This window comes from Rhinolophus sinicus, linkage group LG01 (assembly GCF_036562045.2).
Source record: "Rhinolophus sinicus isolate RSC01 linkage group LG01, ASM3656204v1, whole genome shotgun sequence".
NCBI classification, from domain to species: domain Eukaryota; kingdom Metazoa; phylum Chordata; class Mammalia; order Chiroptera; family Rhinolophidae; genus Rhinolophus; species Rhinolophus sinicus.
Window position 1 is genome coordinate 29,293,218 of NC_133751.1, and position 14,473 is coordinate 29,307,690.

The window sequence follows — 14,473 nt, forward strand, 5'->3', positions numbered from 1 at the left end:
CTGCCTTCATCTTAAAACCCGCTTAAAGGCTCAAGGCGAACAAATCCTTGTTGAAACCTGAGTCTGTTTTAAGATGTCTTTACAAAAATCCCCTCTGAACCATTAGCTGTTATGTCATATAATGTCCTTTTCCTAAGAGTAACATTCTTGGTGATTACCGCTATAAGGAATTGTAAGTCTCACCCTGTGCAAAGCTCTGTTCCGTTTCCCACGGTGATAATGTGGTACTAAGGCGATTTTCTGAATTTCTACCTGAGGTGTTTTTTTCATCTCACTCTGACTACTAAATCCTCCCACACACCCTTTTTCCCTTTGCCTTTCCTGAATTAGAAACGCTCTGCGGGATGGTTGATTTAGGTCTGAGCTGAGCCTGGGCACAAAGTCGGCTTTGGGGCAGAACAACAAAATGTACGACTAAACTTTGTTCAGAATATATTACCTTTGGACGTTTTAAACTTTATTTTGTATTGGTATCATGGGTTATTTTATACTTTTACATCTGCGTATCCATTGGCCAGATACTTCTTTTCAATAAATAGAAAAAGCTACATAATCTTAGATTCAAATTAGGTTTAGTTTAAAATGTCTTTTTATTTTAAAATATGCCTTTAAGATATGTCTGTTTTTTAATTTGTAGTTTTATTTCCCATTATCTTCCAACCCATAGATCTTGAGTTTTATTAATATTGGGTTGATGTTGGGTGTTTTGTTGTTGTTGTTGTTGTTGTTTAACAACTACAGATAATAAATTTTAAAACTTAATTTGTGTGGGATCAAAGGGCAACCTGAACTTACTAGATTTTTCCAGGAGAACAATTCCAGTGAAAGAAAGTTAAAAGGAGACAAATTCCAGCTCAATAAAAGTCCAAGCTGTCTAACAGTTAAAGACCAGCTCCAGGACGCTTTCTCAGAAACCTGAGTGTGCCTCAGGGAATTGCTGTGACCAGGTGAGCTATTCAAGTATGTGACTTTAGAGGTCCCTTTATACAAATCCTGTGTCCCTTTGTCTAGGCTTTCAGGAAGCAGAGAAAGGAGGGTAATGAACCTGTACAGAGCACTTGCTCTATGCCCAGCTCTGAGATAACCCTTTTCATCCTTGTACAAAACACTGAATTATTCACCCCATTTTACAGATGAGGAAACTGAGGGTCATAGAGTAATATGCCTAGGCAAAGAAGTGAGTCCGACGGACTCCAAGCACCCTGAGCTGATCGCAGCAGAACCTGTTGCCCTCTGCGCCCAGCCCTGGGCCCTGCTGTCCTGCCTGCACAGGATGACCGGAAAGGAACAGAAATGGGCCTCCTGAGGGAAAGGCTGCGTTTCCTTACTGGGCAAATAAGCTGGGACTTTCAGTAATTCTAGAAGTGAGCAATAGGTGGCAGTACATACACGTGACAAAGATGGTGCCTGTGTTGAATCAGTAGATTTTCTGGGTTCTGTATCATTTTCAAAGAAGCATTTTGTATGTGTCATCTGAGCAATTTGTACAGAGCATCCCTAGCTATTCAAATAAAAAAAAACCTCAAATATAAATGTCAACTATCAGAGGAGCTCTTTGCATTCTCCCTGTGACAGTACTAAGGCGTGAGCTAGTCAGCGTCTGCTGTCCTATACCTGACTTAGGACATAAGGTTCCTCATAATCCCTTGCTGCTGAGAAGCTTCCTTTTGCCTTTTCTTTCTCTACTCTTACTGGCGTTACTAGAGGTGCTTAAGAAAATTACTTCTTTAAAAACTCTCCGTCACCAAACATTCATGAAATGTGTTCAACTTCAAAAGAAGGTTAGGACAAAGAATTGGTTCCGCCATCTGGCCTAGGGGTGTAACAAGTACACAGCCGGGTGACCCTTTGCGACCACACTTCCAGCAACGTGACTCCTGAAGCCTTAGGATTTGCCACAAACATGATGAGCTCCCAAGAAATCTCCGCCTCTGAGGCTCTGTGTGCATGAGGCAGCCTGTAGAACCTCACTGTATTCGAAGGTTGTGCCTTTCTGACGGGGTTTGGGGTTTCCCTAAGTTTCTCTAGGGTGGACCTGTGGTGTATGTGTTTTCCTTAATGACATAAATGTGCTCCCTCAGTTGGCTTTTGGCAACTGCCTTAAATAAAATTTTCCTTCAGTTGACCCTATTCTGTCTATTGGCGGCGGGGGTGGGGGGACAGGGAGAAAGTCTTCAGAGAGCTGTGACCCCGGCATGCTGGCTCTCGTGTTGTTGCCGTGAGAGAGGACACTAGATGACACCATGCAGCCGAGTCATTCATCATCATCGACAGGAATGGAAACCCAATGACTCGACACATTTTTATTGGGCACCAACTGTGTATTTGGTATTGTGCTGGGTGCTGTAATATGTGGCCTTAAATTATTTTTCACTTAACGTGAAATTAGTGCAGAAAAAAACTCATGCAGTATTAGTAAAAGTTATTATTTTATCATTTACCAAGTTATCATTATCTTTCTCTGGTGGAAGTTATCATTTAGGAGTTAAGAGTAGTGTTGGTCATTCAATTCTCCATGTGAAGAACCCATACACCTACGTTTTATTAGCAGTATTGGGTGCAGCCACATAACCAATAGCTGAGTGACCTGTTTGCTTCTGCCCAGCCTCCAGAGTGGGATGAACCTGCAGATATGCTTTGTCAATGACAGCGGCAGTGACAAAGACAGCGACGCTGATGACAGTAAGACCGAAACCAGCCTGGACACCCCCTTGTCGCCCATGGTGAGTCCCAAAGCTGCCACTGAAGCCCAGTGTGCGTGCTTTCCTGCTCATGGAGCTTCTTTTCTGTTGCTTGGTGAGCAAACATTGCAGCGGTTTGAAAAGAGAAATGTCTCTGCATTTTTTAACATGGCACGCTCCTAAAATTTGGCAGTGACTAAAGCATCAAAACCGTGATACAACAAGGATACATAAGCTCTGTTCAAGTTAGCAACTACTTTTATATTAAACCACAAGAGAAATCACCTGTGCCCTAAAGAATTCTGAAGGAAAATATGCTAAATACCAATCCTTCCCCACTGGGTGTAGAAATATGAACCCAGAATAGCAGTAGGACACATTTTAAAAGGCCGGGGAGTGGGGGGCAGGGCAGGTGGGAAGGCTAATGCCTTAGAGGTGTTGCTCAGAGAAACCAGCAAGACAATGTGTTGCATTCCTTACTCATTCCTTACACACATGTTCTAAAAGGTGGCTACTGATCATGGGTGCTTGTTTCCAGAATTCTTTCCACTCTGTGCGGTCTGTCTATCAGCTTTCTCCCTAACCATTCATGTTTTCTTACCAAGGAAACTATGTCAGTCATTGGATACCAGAGATCCTGTCCACTCCAGAAAGCAACACAACACCTTAACTCTGAGTTAAATATTCTACTGTGTCTGGTCACTTCAGCAAAGTTTTGAGACTAAAAATGAAAAATAAAAAGTCTCCAGTTTGTCATAAATATATTCTCCCTATTATTTATTGTGCTATTCTTTATACTACAATCAGAGTCTATTATTGATACTGAGGAAATAGGCTCCCTTTATTAATGTGACTTGAGATTGGTACAGAGACAAGCTGAGTTGATGGAGGGCACTCTTGAAGAGGGCTCGGGGAATGTGATAGCCCATCTCCCAAGATGGTACCTGGCATGGAAAGCTCAAGGCTCCTGTTTTTCCCTTTGCAGAGCAAACAGAGTTCTTCCTATTCTGACAGAGACACTACTGAAGAGGAATCTGAATCCATAGATGATATGGATTTCCTCACAAGGCAAAAGAAATTACAAGCCGAAGCCAAAATGGCCCTCGCCATGGCCAAACCAATGGCCAAAATGCAAGTAGAAGTGGAAAAACAGAACAGGAAAAAGTCACCCGTCGCTGATCTCGTAAGCAGCAAATGCTGAAATGCAAGAGAGTGTTTGGTGGCTGCAAAAGGTTGACGCTGTCCTAAGTCGTTTACCAGAATTATGCAAACTTGGGTTTCTCCAAGACAGTTTATAAAAAGTACTGTCATTGAGAAATATTTAAGTTTGTTTCTTTTTCCTTTCTATTGTATCACTGAAAGATACATAAGCGACAGATTTCACAAAAGTAAACTTTGCTCTTGATTCATGTCTACTATGTTTCTTACAGGCAATATTAGCTGTCATGGGAATATTTAAAGTCCTTTAAAGCAACCTCAGTTTAAGAACCTATTGGTTGTGTCAAACTCACTATTACTACAGCCCTGTTTCAACAAAGACAGTAAAGCATAGTGGATAAGAACCCTGCACTTTGGATTTTAAGTCTAGCTCTGCCACTGACCTGCTGTAGGGCTCTGAGCAAGTTACATAAGTCTCAGTTTTCTCATCTATGAAATGGGAATAATAAGAATACCTATGTCAGAGCGCAGTAGTGAGAATTCAGTGAACAGAGTATTCAACGCACATAGCACAATGCTTGTAGCATGGTATAAATTAATAAATAGCTGATATTAATTTTATCCAGGTCATTCATATTACTTGAGTTCCCCAGTAATTCATTTGTGGAAATAATAATTGACTCACGGTTGTCACAGCATGTGTTAAGAACCAGTCCAAAAGCTTTTGATTTGAGAAGTGTAGCATCTGCGGCCAGTGGCGTTTTAGACAATGTGGTGTGTAATGCCTCGCATAGGGAAAGTCAGACTGGGAAAGCTTTTAAGCCCAGACTGGAATTGAAGTGGGTGAGTGAGGGCGGGTCTTTTAGGAATAAAAAACTGGGTCTTTATGTTCAGTGTACTTGCTGCTGTCTTCTTACCTCCATTTCTTCTCCTCTGTACCTTCAGCTGCCACACATGCCTCATATAAGTGAATGCTTGATGAAAAGAAGTTTAAAGCCCACAGACCTGAGAGACATGACTATTGGGCAGCTACAAGTGATAGTCAACGACCTCCATTCCCAGATAGAAAGTAAGTGTGAGACGTGCTTGAAAATTGGATATTAAATGTAAAATATAATGGGATAGTACCACTTCCTGTGATTCAGTTTCTTTGTACACATTTTATTGGGTTCCTCCTGTGTGCTTGCAAGGAAAGGAAGAGAATCTCAAGGTTCTCCTCTCTCTCTTTATTTTTTTGTTATTACTTTGAAATATTCAGAACGTTAAGAGTTGTTCAAGGTGTACAGAGGTTATAGGTCCTTTTTATTCATCTTAAATTGCCAGCTCCTAGCAAGTGCCGAGCATGTATTTGCCTTGCAACATCTGTTTCTAGTACAATTTAGTAGTTACAAGTCATTTGTTATACAATTCTACTCTCAATTTACTTGTATATACATTCAATTTTAGGTCATCAAATCCAAAGTTGCCTTATCTTGTGGTACACTAGGTAGTGAAAATATATGTGATCAATATGTGAAAATTAGAGAATGACAAAATATGGGCCTCTTCCCCCAGAATAACTGAAGTGTGCAGAGCGGTGGTGAGTTAGTGGCAATCATGTGAGCTGATTGGCTGAATGAAAGAACATGCTCACGTGGGCAGTGTGGTTAGGCCAGATGGACCCTCAAGCCCTCTGCCATGTATGATTTGATAAAATCTTATGGACTTACAGATGAAACCACCTCAGACACATGCAAACCAAATGCATTCAAACAAACCAACTACCAAAAGCAGTTAAGAGCCAAGTGGAGAAATTTGAACACCAACTAAATGTTTTATTAAGTATTTATTTATTTATTTATTTATTTATTTATTTATTTATTTCGGTACGATAAAGTTGTTGTGGTGTTTTGGGTTTTTTTTAAAGAGCCCTGTCTTTAGAGATACATACTAAAGCACTAATAGATGAAACACTATGATGTCTAGAATTTGCTTTAAAATAATCCAGGGGGGGAAGGGGAGATGGATGAATCAAGTTTGGCCATGAATTGATAATTGTTGAAGGTAGTTGGATGCACGGGGCATGGGGGTTCTCAAACTGTTCTCTTTGGTTTTGTGTCAGTTTGAAATTTTCCATAATAAAAAGTTAAAAACGTCACGTACTATGCAGGCATTCTACTGGGTACTAGTATAAAAAGCTAGCCGAAGAACACATCGGAAAAAATAAAATTGGACATATTCAGTGTCGAGTTAATACAGTCAGTATTGTTTTAAAACAAAGAGACAGAGTTTAACATTTTAATTAAGAAACCATAGAGTCACAGGATTTTTGTCTTGATTCTCCTACATTGTAATTTTAGTTGCGAATAAATTCCTAGGAGTGTTATTCTGTCAAGTGATATTTTACCACCTATTTGTGTGATATTTTTTTTTCTTCTCTCTTTTTTAAATTGGAAACTAGTCTGAACTAGAAGGCAGGCAGACGCATCATTTGAAGTCAGGCTCTCTAAAAGCATTTCCAAGGAGGACCTTGCAGAATACCCACTTCCTTCCTTTGGTTTCCAGGCCCAGAGCTCTTGCTAAATGAATGCTGTCTTCCACGGGTCCATGGGTCCAGACCTAGAAGCTTTCATTCTTAGCTGCACTGAGGGGTAAAAAGCAAAAGGGAGCCGCTTGCTTGTTCATAGTTTTCAGGAGGATTAAAAATGTTTCTATCTATTTTAGTCCCAGTATAAATCCTAAGGATGTTTGCCTTGGCACCTATTGCCCAGAGATTGCAGGGGTTGTGTTCAGATCTTACACACCTGGCTTTCCAGTATGTTTAGTGAATACTTTTTCCTAGAACAACCTGCACGTGACACCGCTCCTTCCCTAGGTTGCATCCCTGAGGCACCATGCTCTCCAGCGGGGCACCTGGCGTAGCTGTCCGTCAGCGTGGCCGGAGCAGCCTGAAGACGACCCGTGGGAAACCTAACGATCCCCAGACTTTTTTGCTCACGTTTCTTCGAAACAAAACCCCGCTTTTTCTAACAGGCTGTTTTCCTAATAGTTAACTATTTCTTTTCCCACTTAGATGTGAATGTATTTAGAAACGCTTTGTATTCCTTTTCTTCCAACACTCCTGTAATGGCACAAATGAGTCATGTTCTCAAATTGACAGCTTCTCCTGAGCTTCTGAGAAGCTAGTATAAGAATTCTAAATTTTAACAAAAATAGCTTTCCGATTATGTTTAACTATATATATATATGTAGGTAAGTGTCTGTGGTACATGTATAATGGTCCATAGTTACTCCTTGTGACTTGGATGCAGTCTTACCTATTTTTAAACGCTCTCTTCACCCCAGGCTTGAATGAAGAGCTGGTCCAGCTGCTCCTCATCCGAGATGAGCTGCACACGGAACAGGACGCCATGCTAGTGGACATCGAAGACTTGACCAGGTCAGTGATGCTTTGCTCTTTCCAAAGAAAGAAAGAAGCTTGGGGTGGTCTGGAGTTTAAGAATTTGGGCACGAGCAAGCTGTAGAGAACTTTCATGAGTAAGTCACCTAATCTCTGCTGGTGTCAGCTGTTTAAGTGGAGGGGAAGCGGCCCAAACTGCTTTCCAAATGCATTGCTTTTCCACAGCCAGCCTCTCCTTGTGATGGAGTGTCAGGGCATTAGCACGTCTTACAGCCCACCCAGGTCAGGTCAGTAGTTCTGGCCACTTACAGGGCCGTGATCCTGAAGGACAGGCCCCCGGGGCGTTGGCCCTAAGCCATTCCATGCTGACGTGGTTGCTGCATAGGAGCAGTCCCGTGGTAACTGCCACAAAATGGCACTTGCTGTTATGTGACCTGACTCTGATCGCATCTGCCAGGCCCAGAAGGCAGGACACTGGCATCTTTCCATAGCATCAGTGCCACCAGATTGTTCTCACCAGGGGGACACTCCAGGACTTGAGTTTCTAGCTGGGCCTGGCTCCAAGCGCCTCTCTGGAAAGAGGTAAAGAATGTTTCCTTCCCGAGGGGATAAGAAAACTAGGCTAATGCTGCTCAGAACGTGGCATTTCTTAGTAGTTCTCCTTGTTGCAAAGCCTGTCGCCGTAAGCCTATAAAGACATGCACTACTGTAAGCGTTCCTATTATCTCATATTTACTCTGACGCCTTTTCTGAGACAATTCATGCGAAGCCTTTAAACCAGGAGGCAACAATTATTATTCATCCTAGAAATGGTATTCAGAGGGTAGAAGGCTCCCCAAGGAAAGAAAGAACCCTGCGTGTTACAATAACATAAGGAATTAACCACATGACCCAGAACCATCCTAGAAAAGCTTAAAAACATGTAGTGAAAATGCTCCCAGGACCTCTTGTCAGTGTAAAATACTTTTCTAAATGCAATGTTATAAAGATAGTTTGGGTAGCAGAATAAATGCCACAGAAACTGTGTTTAGGCTTTTTTTTTTAAGGCCTATGAGCAGCACTCTGTTTTGTATGCTTTGAATATTATATTGCCTCACCCCTAACAAAAAAAAACAAAAAAAAAAAAACACCAGAAGGCCTTCTCATACCTTCTTAGCATATTTGCCTGCATCTGAAATATCACAGTAACACTCAAATAATATTATTGCCATCTACAGATGCATTCATGCACTGCACCAACCGCTCTAAGACATATCCCTTTTTGTCAGTCTAAGAAATGTGCCTACAGGTATTAAGATGATGGGAAATCAGTACTGGACTATACAACCAGCACCTGCATCTTCTGAAACGTATTTAAACTCGGGTAAATTCTGTGACTTTCCTGTGACAGCAGAGACCTTTTCTCGGCCCCTCAAAGCAGCACTGACCTTCCTCATGGTACAGAGGACTTTGGCAGGCTCCTCCCTTCTCTCAAAGGATTAAGCTATTACATACTTAGATTTGTAGTGTATTTTTTTATACCTTGCAGGTGGTGTGATCATGGGACGCAGGGCAGGCAGATCCACGGGTTAATATAGGAGAGGAGTCACTAATTTAAAAGTGTTAGAAGAACCCTTTAAATTGGAGCAGGTGGGGAGAAGTTGCTATGTCCGTTTCTGGCTGCAGAAATACTACTTTGCTCCTGGGGGAAACTGAGGATACGTAAAGTTCCTCAAGGTAACGGTCCCAGAGTTTGGCAGCCAGCTGCTAGAGGGCTTGAGAGCATGACTGGAGAAACTGCTGGAATCCTGTTCACCTCTTCCCTTTCCCTGTCTAGCTCCTACCATTCCAGCGGGCAGTTCACGTCCGTGGTTCTCAGGTTTGGCAGCACCCGGGGAGTTTTAAAAACTGTTGATACCTGGGTCTCACTCCCAAAGATTCTATTTAATTATTCTGTGGAGTGTGGTGGGTATTAGGAGTTTTTAAAGCTCCCCAGATGATTTCAGTGTGCAGCCAAGGGAGGACCACTGGTTTGGGTGACACCTCTTTGGAGAAGTGCTCCCTGCCTCCCCCACCCCAAGACTCAGGTAGAACCCTTTTCTTTTGTTCCTGGCAGCATGGCCTCCCTCGCATATGGAGTCCAGTCATATTGTGTTATATTTGTTGGTCTGCTGTCTGTCCCTTCCTGACAGTAAACCCCCGAGAGCAGAGACAACGCCATTTTCATTTATTGCTATGTCCCCAGAGCCTAAGACAGGGCCTTCCAGGTACGTAGTAGGTCCTCAATAATGATTGTTGCTTAGTGGGCCTTGAGTGAAACAAATCCTGATAAGGACTTTCATATAAATAGTTGATTTGAGACCATTTACTTTTTATGGACTGAAACTCTTTTCCCTCCTTTCAAAATTTTACTGAAATTCTTGTACTTTGTTTCCCCAAAAATAAGACCTAGGTGGACAATCAGCTGTACTGCATCTTTTGGAGCAAAAATTACTATAAGACCCAGTCTTATTTTACTATAAGACCGGGTCTTATACTATACTGTACTGTACTGTACTGTACTATACTATAACATAAGACCAGGTCTTATATTAATTTTTGCTCCAAAAGATGCATTAGAGCTGATTGTCCGGGTAGGTCTTATTTTCGGGGAAACACGGTATGTACGTCTGAAAATAATACCCAATTTTCAATGTTTTCCGAACCTATTTCCTGTCTGTTCTTTCCTTCTCTCTCAGAAAAAAACCCATGCTGTATATGTGCAGGCACGTGCACGTGGACACACACACACACACACAGATACATATTTTAAAGGCTGCTGTAAGATTTGTAACTTTATTAGCTACAGTGGAACCTTCACTCATTGGAGATCAAAATATTTCTTGAGCTGAATCTGTTATCTGTTAGTGAGTCCTATGAGCTACTTTATGAATAGGACCAAGGTTCTTTTATACACATAAACAGAGACATAAGGGGGTCTGCTAAAGGGCATGTTTTGCTTTCTTTTTTTTTTTTTTTAGGAATAGAGGGCTGATAACTTTTCCTTGAGTTCCTTCATTGTTAAATGAATATCATCAATTAATTGTGGGCCGCTGACTGTGGCAATGACACTGCTGTTACTTCCCTATTTCTGAAAGTATTTGTGATTTGCTTTCCCTGTTCCAAAGATAGGAGACATTCTGCACACAACCGATGAATTAAACTTGACGTCGTTGATGACCCAGATCAGGGCAGCACCAAAAACTGCCCCAATCCTTTGAGTACAGCTGGAAACCACACCCTAGATACTTTTCTCCTCCCAAATTTATAATTTCCTAAAATCCTCCAAAACATTTGTCTTTTGCAACCGTCAGATCCTACCATTCCCTGAGAAGACATTTAATTAGTGCCTAGTCAAGTGACGTAAGCAGCTTGGCCATTTCTCCCACCAGCCAGGTGCTGGGTTGGCCACTTGGGGCTCACAGGCCACAGTCGGGCTCGATGAATAAGACTCACCCCACCCGACCCCCTACCTCACTGCCGTGATCACGCCCTTAGGACTAATTGAAGGGGAAAAAGTATGTAAGCATGGAAAATCTTTACATCCACAAAGGGCTGCCATTTGCCAGGAAGACATTAGCTTTTTTTATTATTATTAAATTTATTGGGGTGACATTGGTTAGTAAAATTATTAGGTTTCAGGTGTACAAGTCTGTAATACATCATCTGTATATTGCTTTGTGTGTTCACCACCCAAAGTTAAATCTCCTTCCATCACATATTTGACACCCTTTAGCCTTTCTGCCTCCCACATTGGCTTTTGTGAGAATGGAACTGGATTCAGATTTCTGTCAGGAGCATTGCTAACACTTAAATTTGCATCTCTGTGTGTGTGCTCGTGTTTAGATAAAGCAGTCACAACGTTACTTTCTGTCATACCCCCTGGTCTTGCTTAGCACTTCCTTTCTATCGGCTCTCTCTCTCCTTGTTTGTTATTTGTGCCTTTCTCATCTCTCTCCTTTGAAATATATGCTCCATGAGAACAAAGACCTCGTTGTCTGCTCACCACCAAACCTCTCAAACCAGGAGCAGTGCCTACCACTTAGAAGGCACATAGTAAAGGCACACTTAGAAGGCACATTTGTGGAATAAATGATCCCAGAGACTTACCTCTTTTCATTTTTAAACATGGCACTTTTCTCAAAGGTGGTGACATCTACCAGTCTTAGGTTAATCCAGTGATTTATTAAATAAAAGGAATCATGCATAAAATATTAAAATTGAAGACGACAAATCCATTTGAATGAAGAACTGTTTTCTTGGTTCTCTGGATTTCGCTATGAGTAATTCGGAACCTCCGTTTGGAGGATGTTTTAGCTGTTGATTGGAAAGCAGCTTGGATCGTTCTGCTTAGCACTAAACAATTGTATTATTAATTTGACAGACATGCCGAAAGTCAACAGAAGCACATGGCAGAGAAAATGCCTGCAAAGTGAAAAGAAGCCATCCAACCAGAGGACAAGCTAGACTTTTTTTTTGCTTCTGTGGTTGTAAAAATGCTGTTGCTAAAGGTGGCGCACAAACAAACAAACATCAGTGTTAGTCATTGGTAATGTCTGAAGCTTAACGTCCAGTGATTGGCCTTTGCTTCTTAATTTATTTTAATTTTTTTACTGTGCCACTAAATACCAGGCATTTTAATAAAATATTGTTACAAAAAATGTACAGTACTTACACCATCACAAATCATGGTTAATAAAAGAGGGTAGTTTTGACTTTGTTTTTATGCATTTAGAGATGTTAAGTTGGAGCAGTATTTTACCATTGACTCATTCTTCACTGTAGTTTTAAAGAACTGTAAATGACGGTGCTATACAAGTCAGAAAATACATGCCTGCCTCGTAGTGAAATTGTAGATCTCCGTAATATGTATATTTTAATCAGTTTTCAACATTTTGTGAATGTTGACTACCTGAAGTTCATTTTTAGATGTGCTATTAACATTCTGTTGGATTCAGAGGGTTCCCTGAAAGTTTTATGTATAAATATGTAAAATAAAAATTAAAACTTTGTTTCATATGATCTGTCTTTTTGCTCACTAGCAAGCCCTACACTGGCTATATTTCTTCCTTTTTCACTCTTCCTCAATTAAATTCCCCACCAGGAAGCTTTTATCAGTGAAAAAACCAAGTGCTCCTGAGGATAAACAATGCAGCGAATTGCCAGGAAGATGGGGAAGTGTGTGTGGGTGTGTGTGTGGGTGTGTGTGTGTGTGTGTGTGTCATGCAGGGAGTCATGCTGGGTCTCAGCTCCCGCTCCCCGCATAAGAACGCAGGATATGGTGAGGCCAAAAAGGAACAACAACTGAGCCATAGGTAGGGGAGTCACACCACTATATTCTCGTTGGCGGCTGGATTAGAGACACAGGAAGTAGGAGCCACGCTATCCGCAATCCGCTGTCCACTTCTCTGCCAACCAACCTCACTTGCTAACTGCAATCTGCGCTTGCTAGCTCAGCCACCGCAGTTATATCTGTGGCTAATGGCTAACTGGTTACAGCTGATGGCCATCTACTACCCGAGCCAGCACCTTTCCACGTGAGGCTGAGAGCCTGGAAACTGCTCTCTGGGACTCTGTCCCCAGAGTGTGTGTGTGTGTGTGTGTATGAGTGTGGGAATGAGTGAGGGTGTGTGAGTGAATGTGTGTCTATGTGTGGTGTATAAGTGATCCAAAGAAGACAACACCCACAACATCAGAAATTGCACTTCAGTTGTTGTTCAGAGTTATCAACCTGGAATTTTAGCTCTGTACCACTTCATAGCTGCTGGTCTTGTTAGAGCTTATTACTGCATCAAACTCCATTAACCAAATTTGCCACATGAACACATCATCCTTGCATTTACACTTTTCTGAAGGCCAGTTGTTGACTTTTTCTAATTTTAACCACTCCATTAACCACTCCATGAAAAAAAATGCCAAGTCTAAAGAACTAGATTACAGGTTATTTCCCAATAAGTAGAGAGCTTCAGAAAATTAAGTAGCTAATGTCTATGCAGGTATTAGAGAACCATAAGCTAAAGCACAGATGAGCAATCAACATTCCAGAACCACCCATAGACCACCTGGTTTCAAGGCAAGGTCCATGATGTAATCTGAAGATAGGAGTTTAGACAACTGTCTACATTTTCCTTTCTTAAAAATACCCAGCTAGGTTTTTAAGTAATTAACAGTTGCCATTTTTCATAGCTTTCTATAATCTTAAATTGTAACACTAATTTTTTATGCCTCAATCAAGTTATTTTTATTTAGAATAGAAAAATAAAGCAGCTCGTAAATGTATTTCCACATTTGTGAGGTGGCTATTGAGCAGGACAGATAGCTCACCGCTGAGCTAACAGGTGGGGGCCAAAGTATTCTCTGCCCGGAGGTCTCTGACTGAGCCCTGAAGCCCTGCACTAGCTGTCCAACCTCGGGGTTGATCCCAGTCCTAAGAATCCAGGCACAACTGCTGGTCCTGTGCTACTTGAGCTGCGTGAGAGGACTGGTCAGTAAGCTGTGGGTCTCATCTTTAGCTACACAATGGACTCACCTGGGGAACTGACAACCACTGGGTCCTGAGTCCCATCCCCATAGATACTGATTTAATTGGTCCAAGGTGTGGCCTGGGTATTACAATTTTTTAGAGGTCCCTAGGTAATACTACCCTGTTTCCCCGAAAATAAGGCCTAGTCAGGCCATGAACTCTAATGCGTCTTTTGGAGCAATAATTAATATAAGACCGGGTCTTACATGTTATAAGACCCGGTCTTATGTTATAGTAAAATAAGATCGGGTCTTACATAAATTTTTGTTCCAAAAGGCGCATTAGAGCTGATGGTCCAACTAGGTCTTATTTTTGGGGAAACATGGTAATGTTGAGAACCACTGCCTTAAACTTTCTTCCTTTTTAGCTTTTATTTAACCATTTCTTTAGTATCTAGTTTTTTTCTAATTGAAATATATTCCTATTGATTTGGAACTTTTGGGGAGAGCTGACTTAGGAAGAGTGCTACAAAAAAATGCCTGTGCCCAAGTAAGCGTGTTAGTATGACCTAAACCTCCGTCGGTGACATCTAGAGCTTGGAGTCCTGAGCGTAAAACTCAGTCGACCAAGAAAGACTGTCTTATTTGTTAAATCCTTGCCAGAATTACCAATTTCAATAGAAATATGTTCTGAAGAAATCCATGGCCTCTAAACTCTTCAGTTGTTTGAAGCCCATAATCATAACTAAAGAAAGAGCCCATATGGAAGAAACTG

The 14,473-nt window shown here is 41.5% G+C and overlaps 1 protein-coding gene across 9 annotated transcripts in view; it reads left to right on the top strand.

The window, feature by feature from the left end:
• Window positions 1–12,253, top strand: part of SCHIP1 (schwannomin interacting protein 1) — a 669,685-nt gene extending 657,432 nt beyond the window's left edge. For all 9 annotated transcript variants that reach the window (XM_019731976.2, XM_074327035.1, XM_019731977.2 and 6 more), the window contains 5 exons: window positions 2,606–2,723; window positions 3,667–3,864; window positions 4,785–4,908; window positions 7,164–7,257; window positions 11,621–12,253. In XM_019731976.2, coding sequence (XP_019587535.2) covers window positions 2,606–2,723; window positions 3,667–3,864; window positions 4,785–4,908; window positions 7,164–7,257; window positions 11,621–11,672 — 586 coding nt within the window. In that variant the 3' untranslated portion in view covers window positions 11,673–12,253. The remainder of the gene's footprint in view (window positions 1–2,605; window positions 2,724–3,666; window positions 3,865–4,784; window positions 4,909–7,163; window positions 7,258–11,620) is intronic.
• Window positions 12,254–14,473: the final 2,220 nt, after the last annotated feature.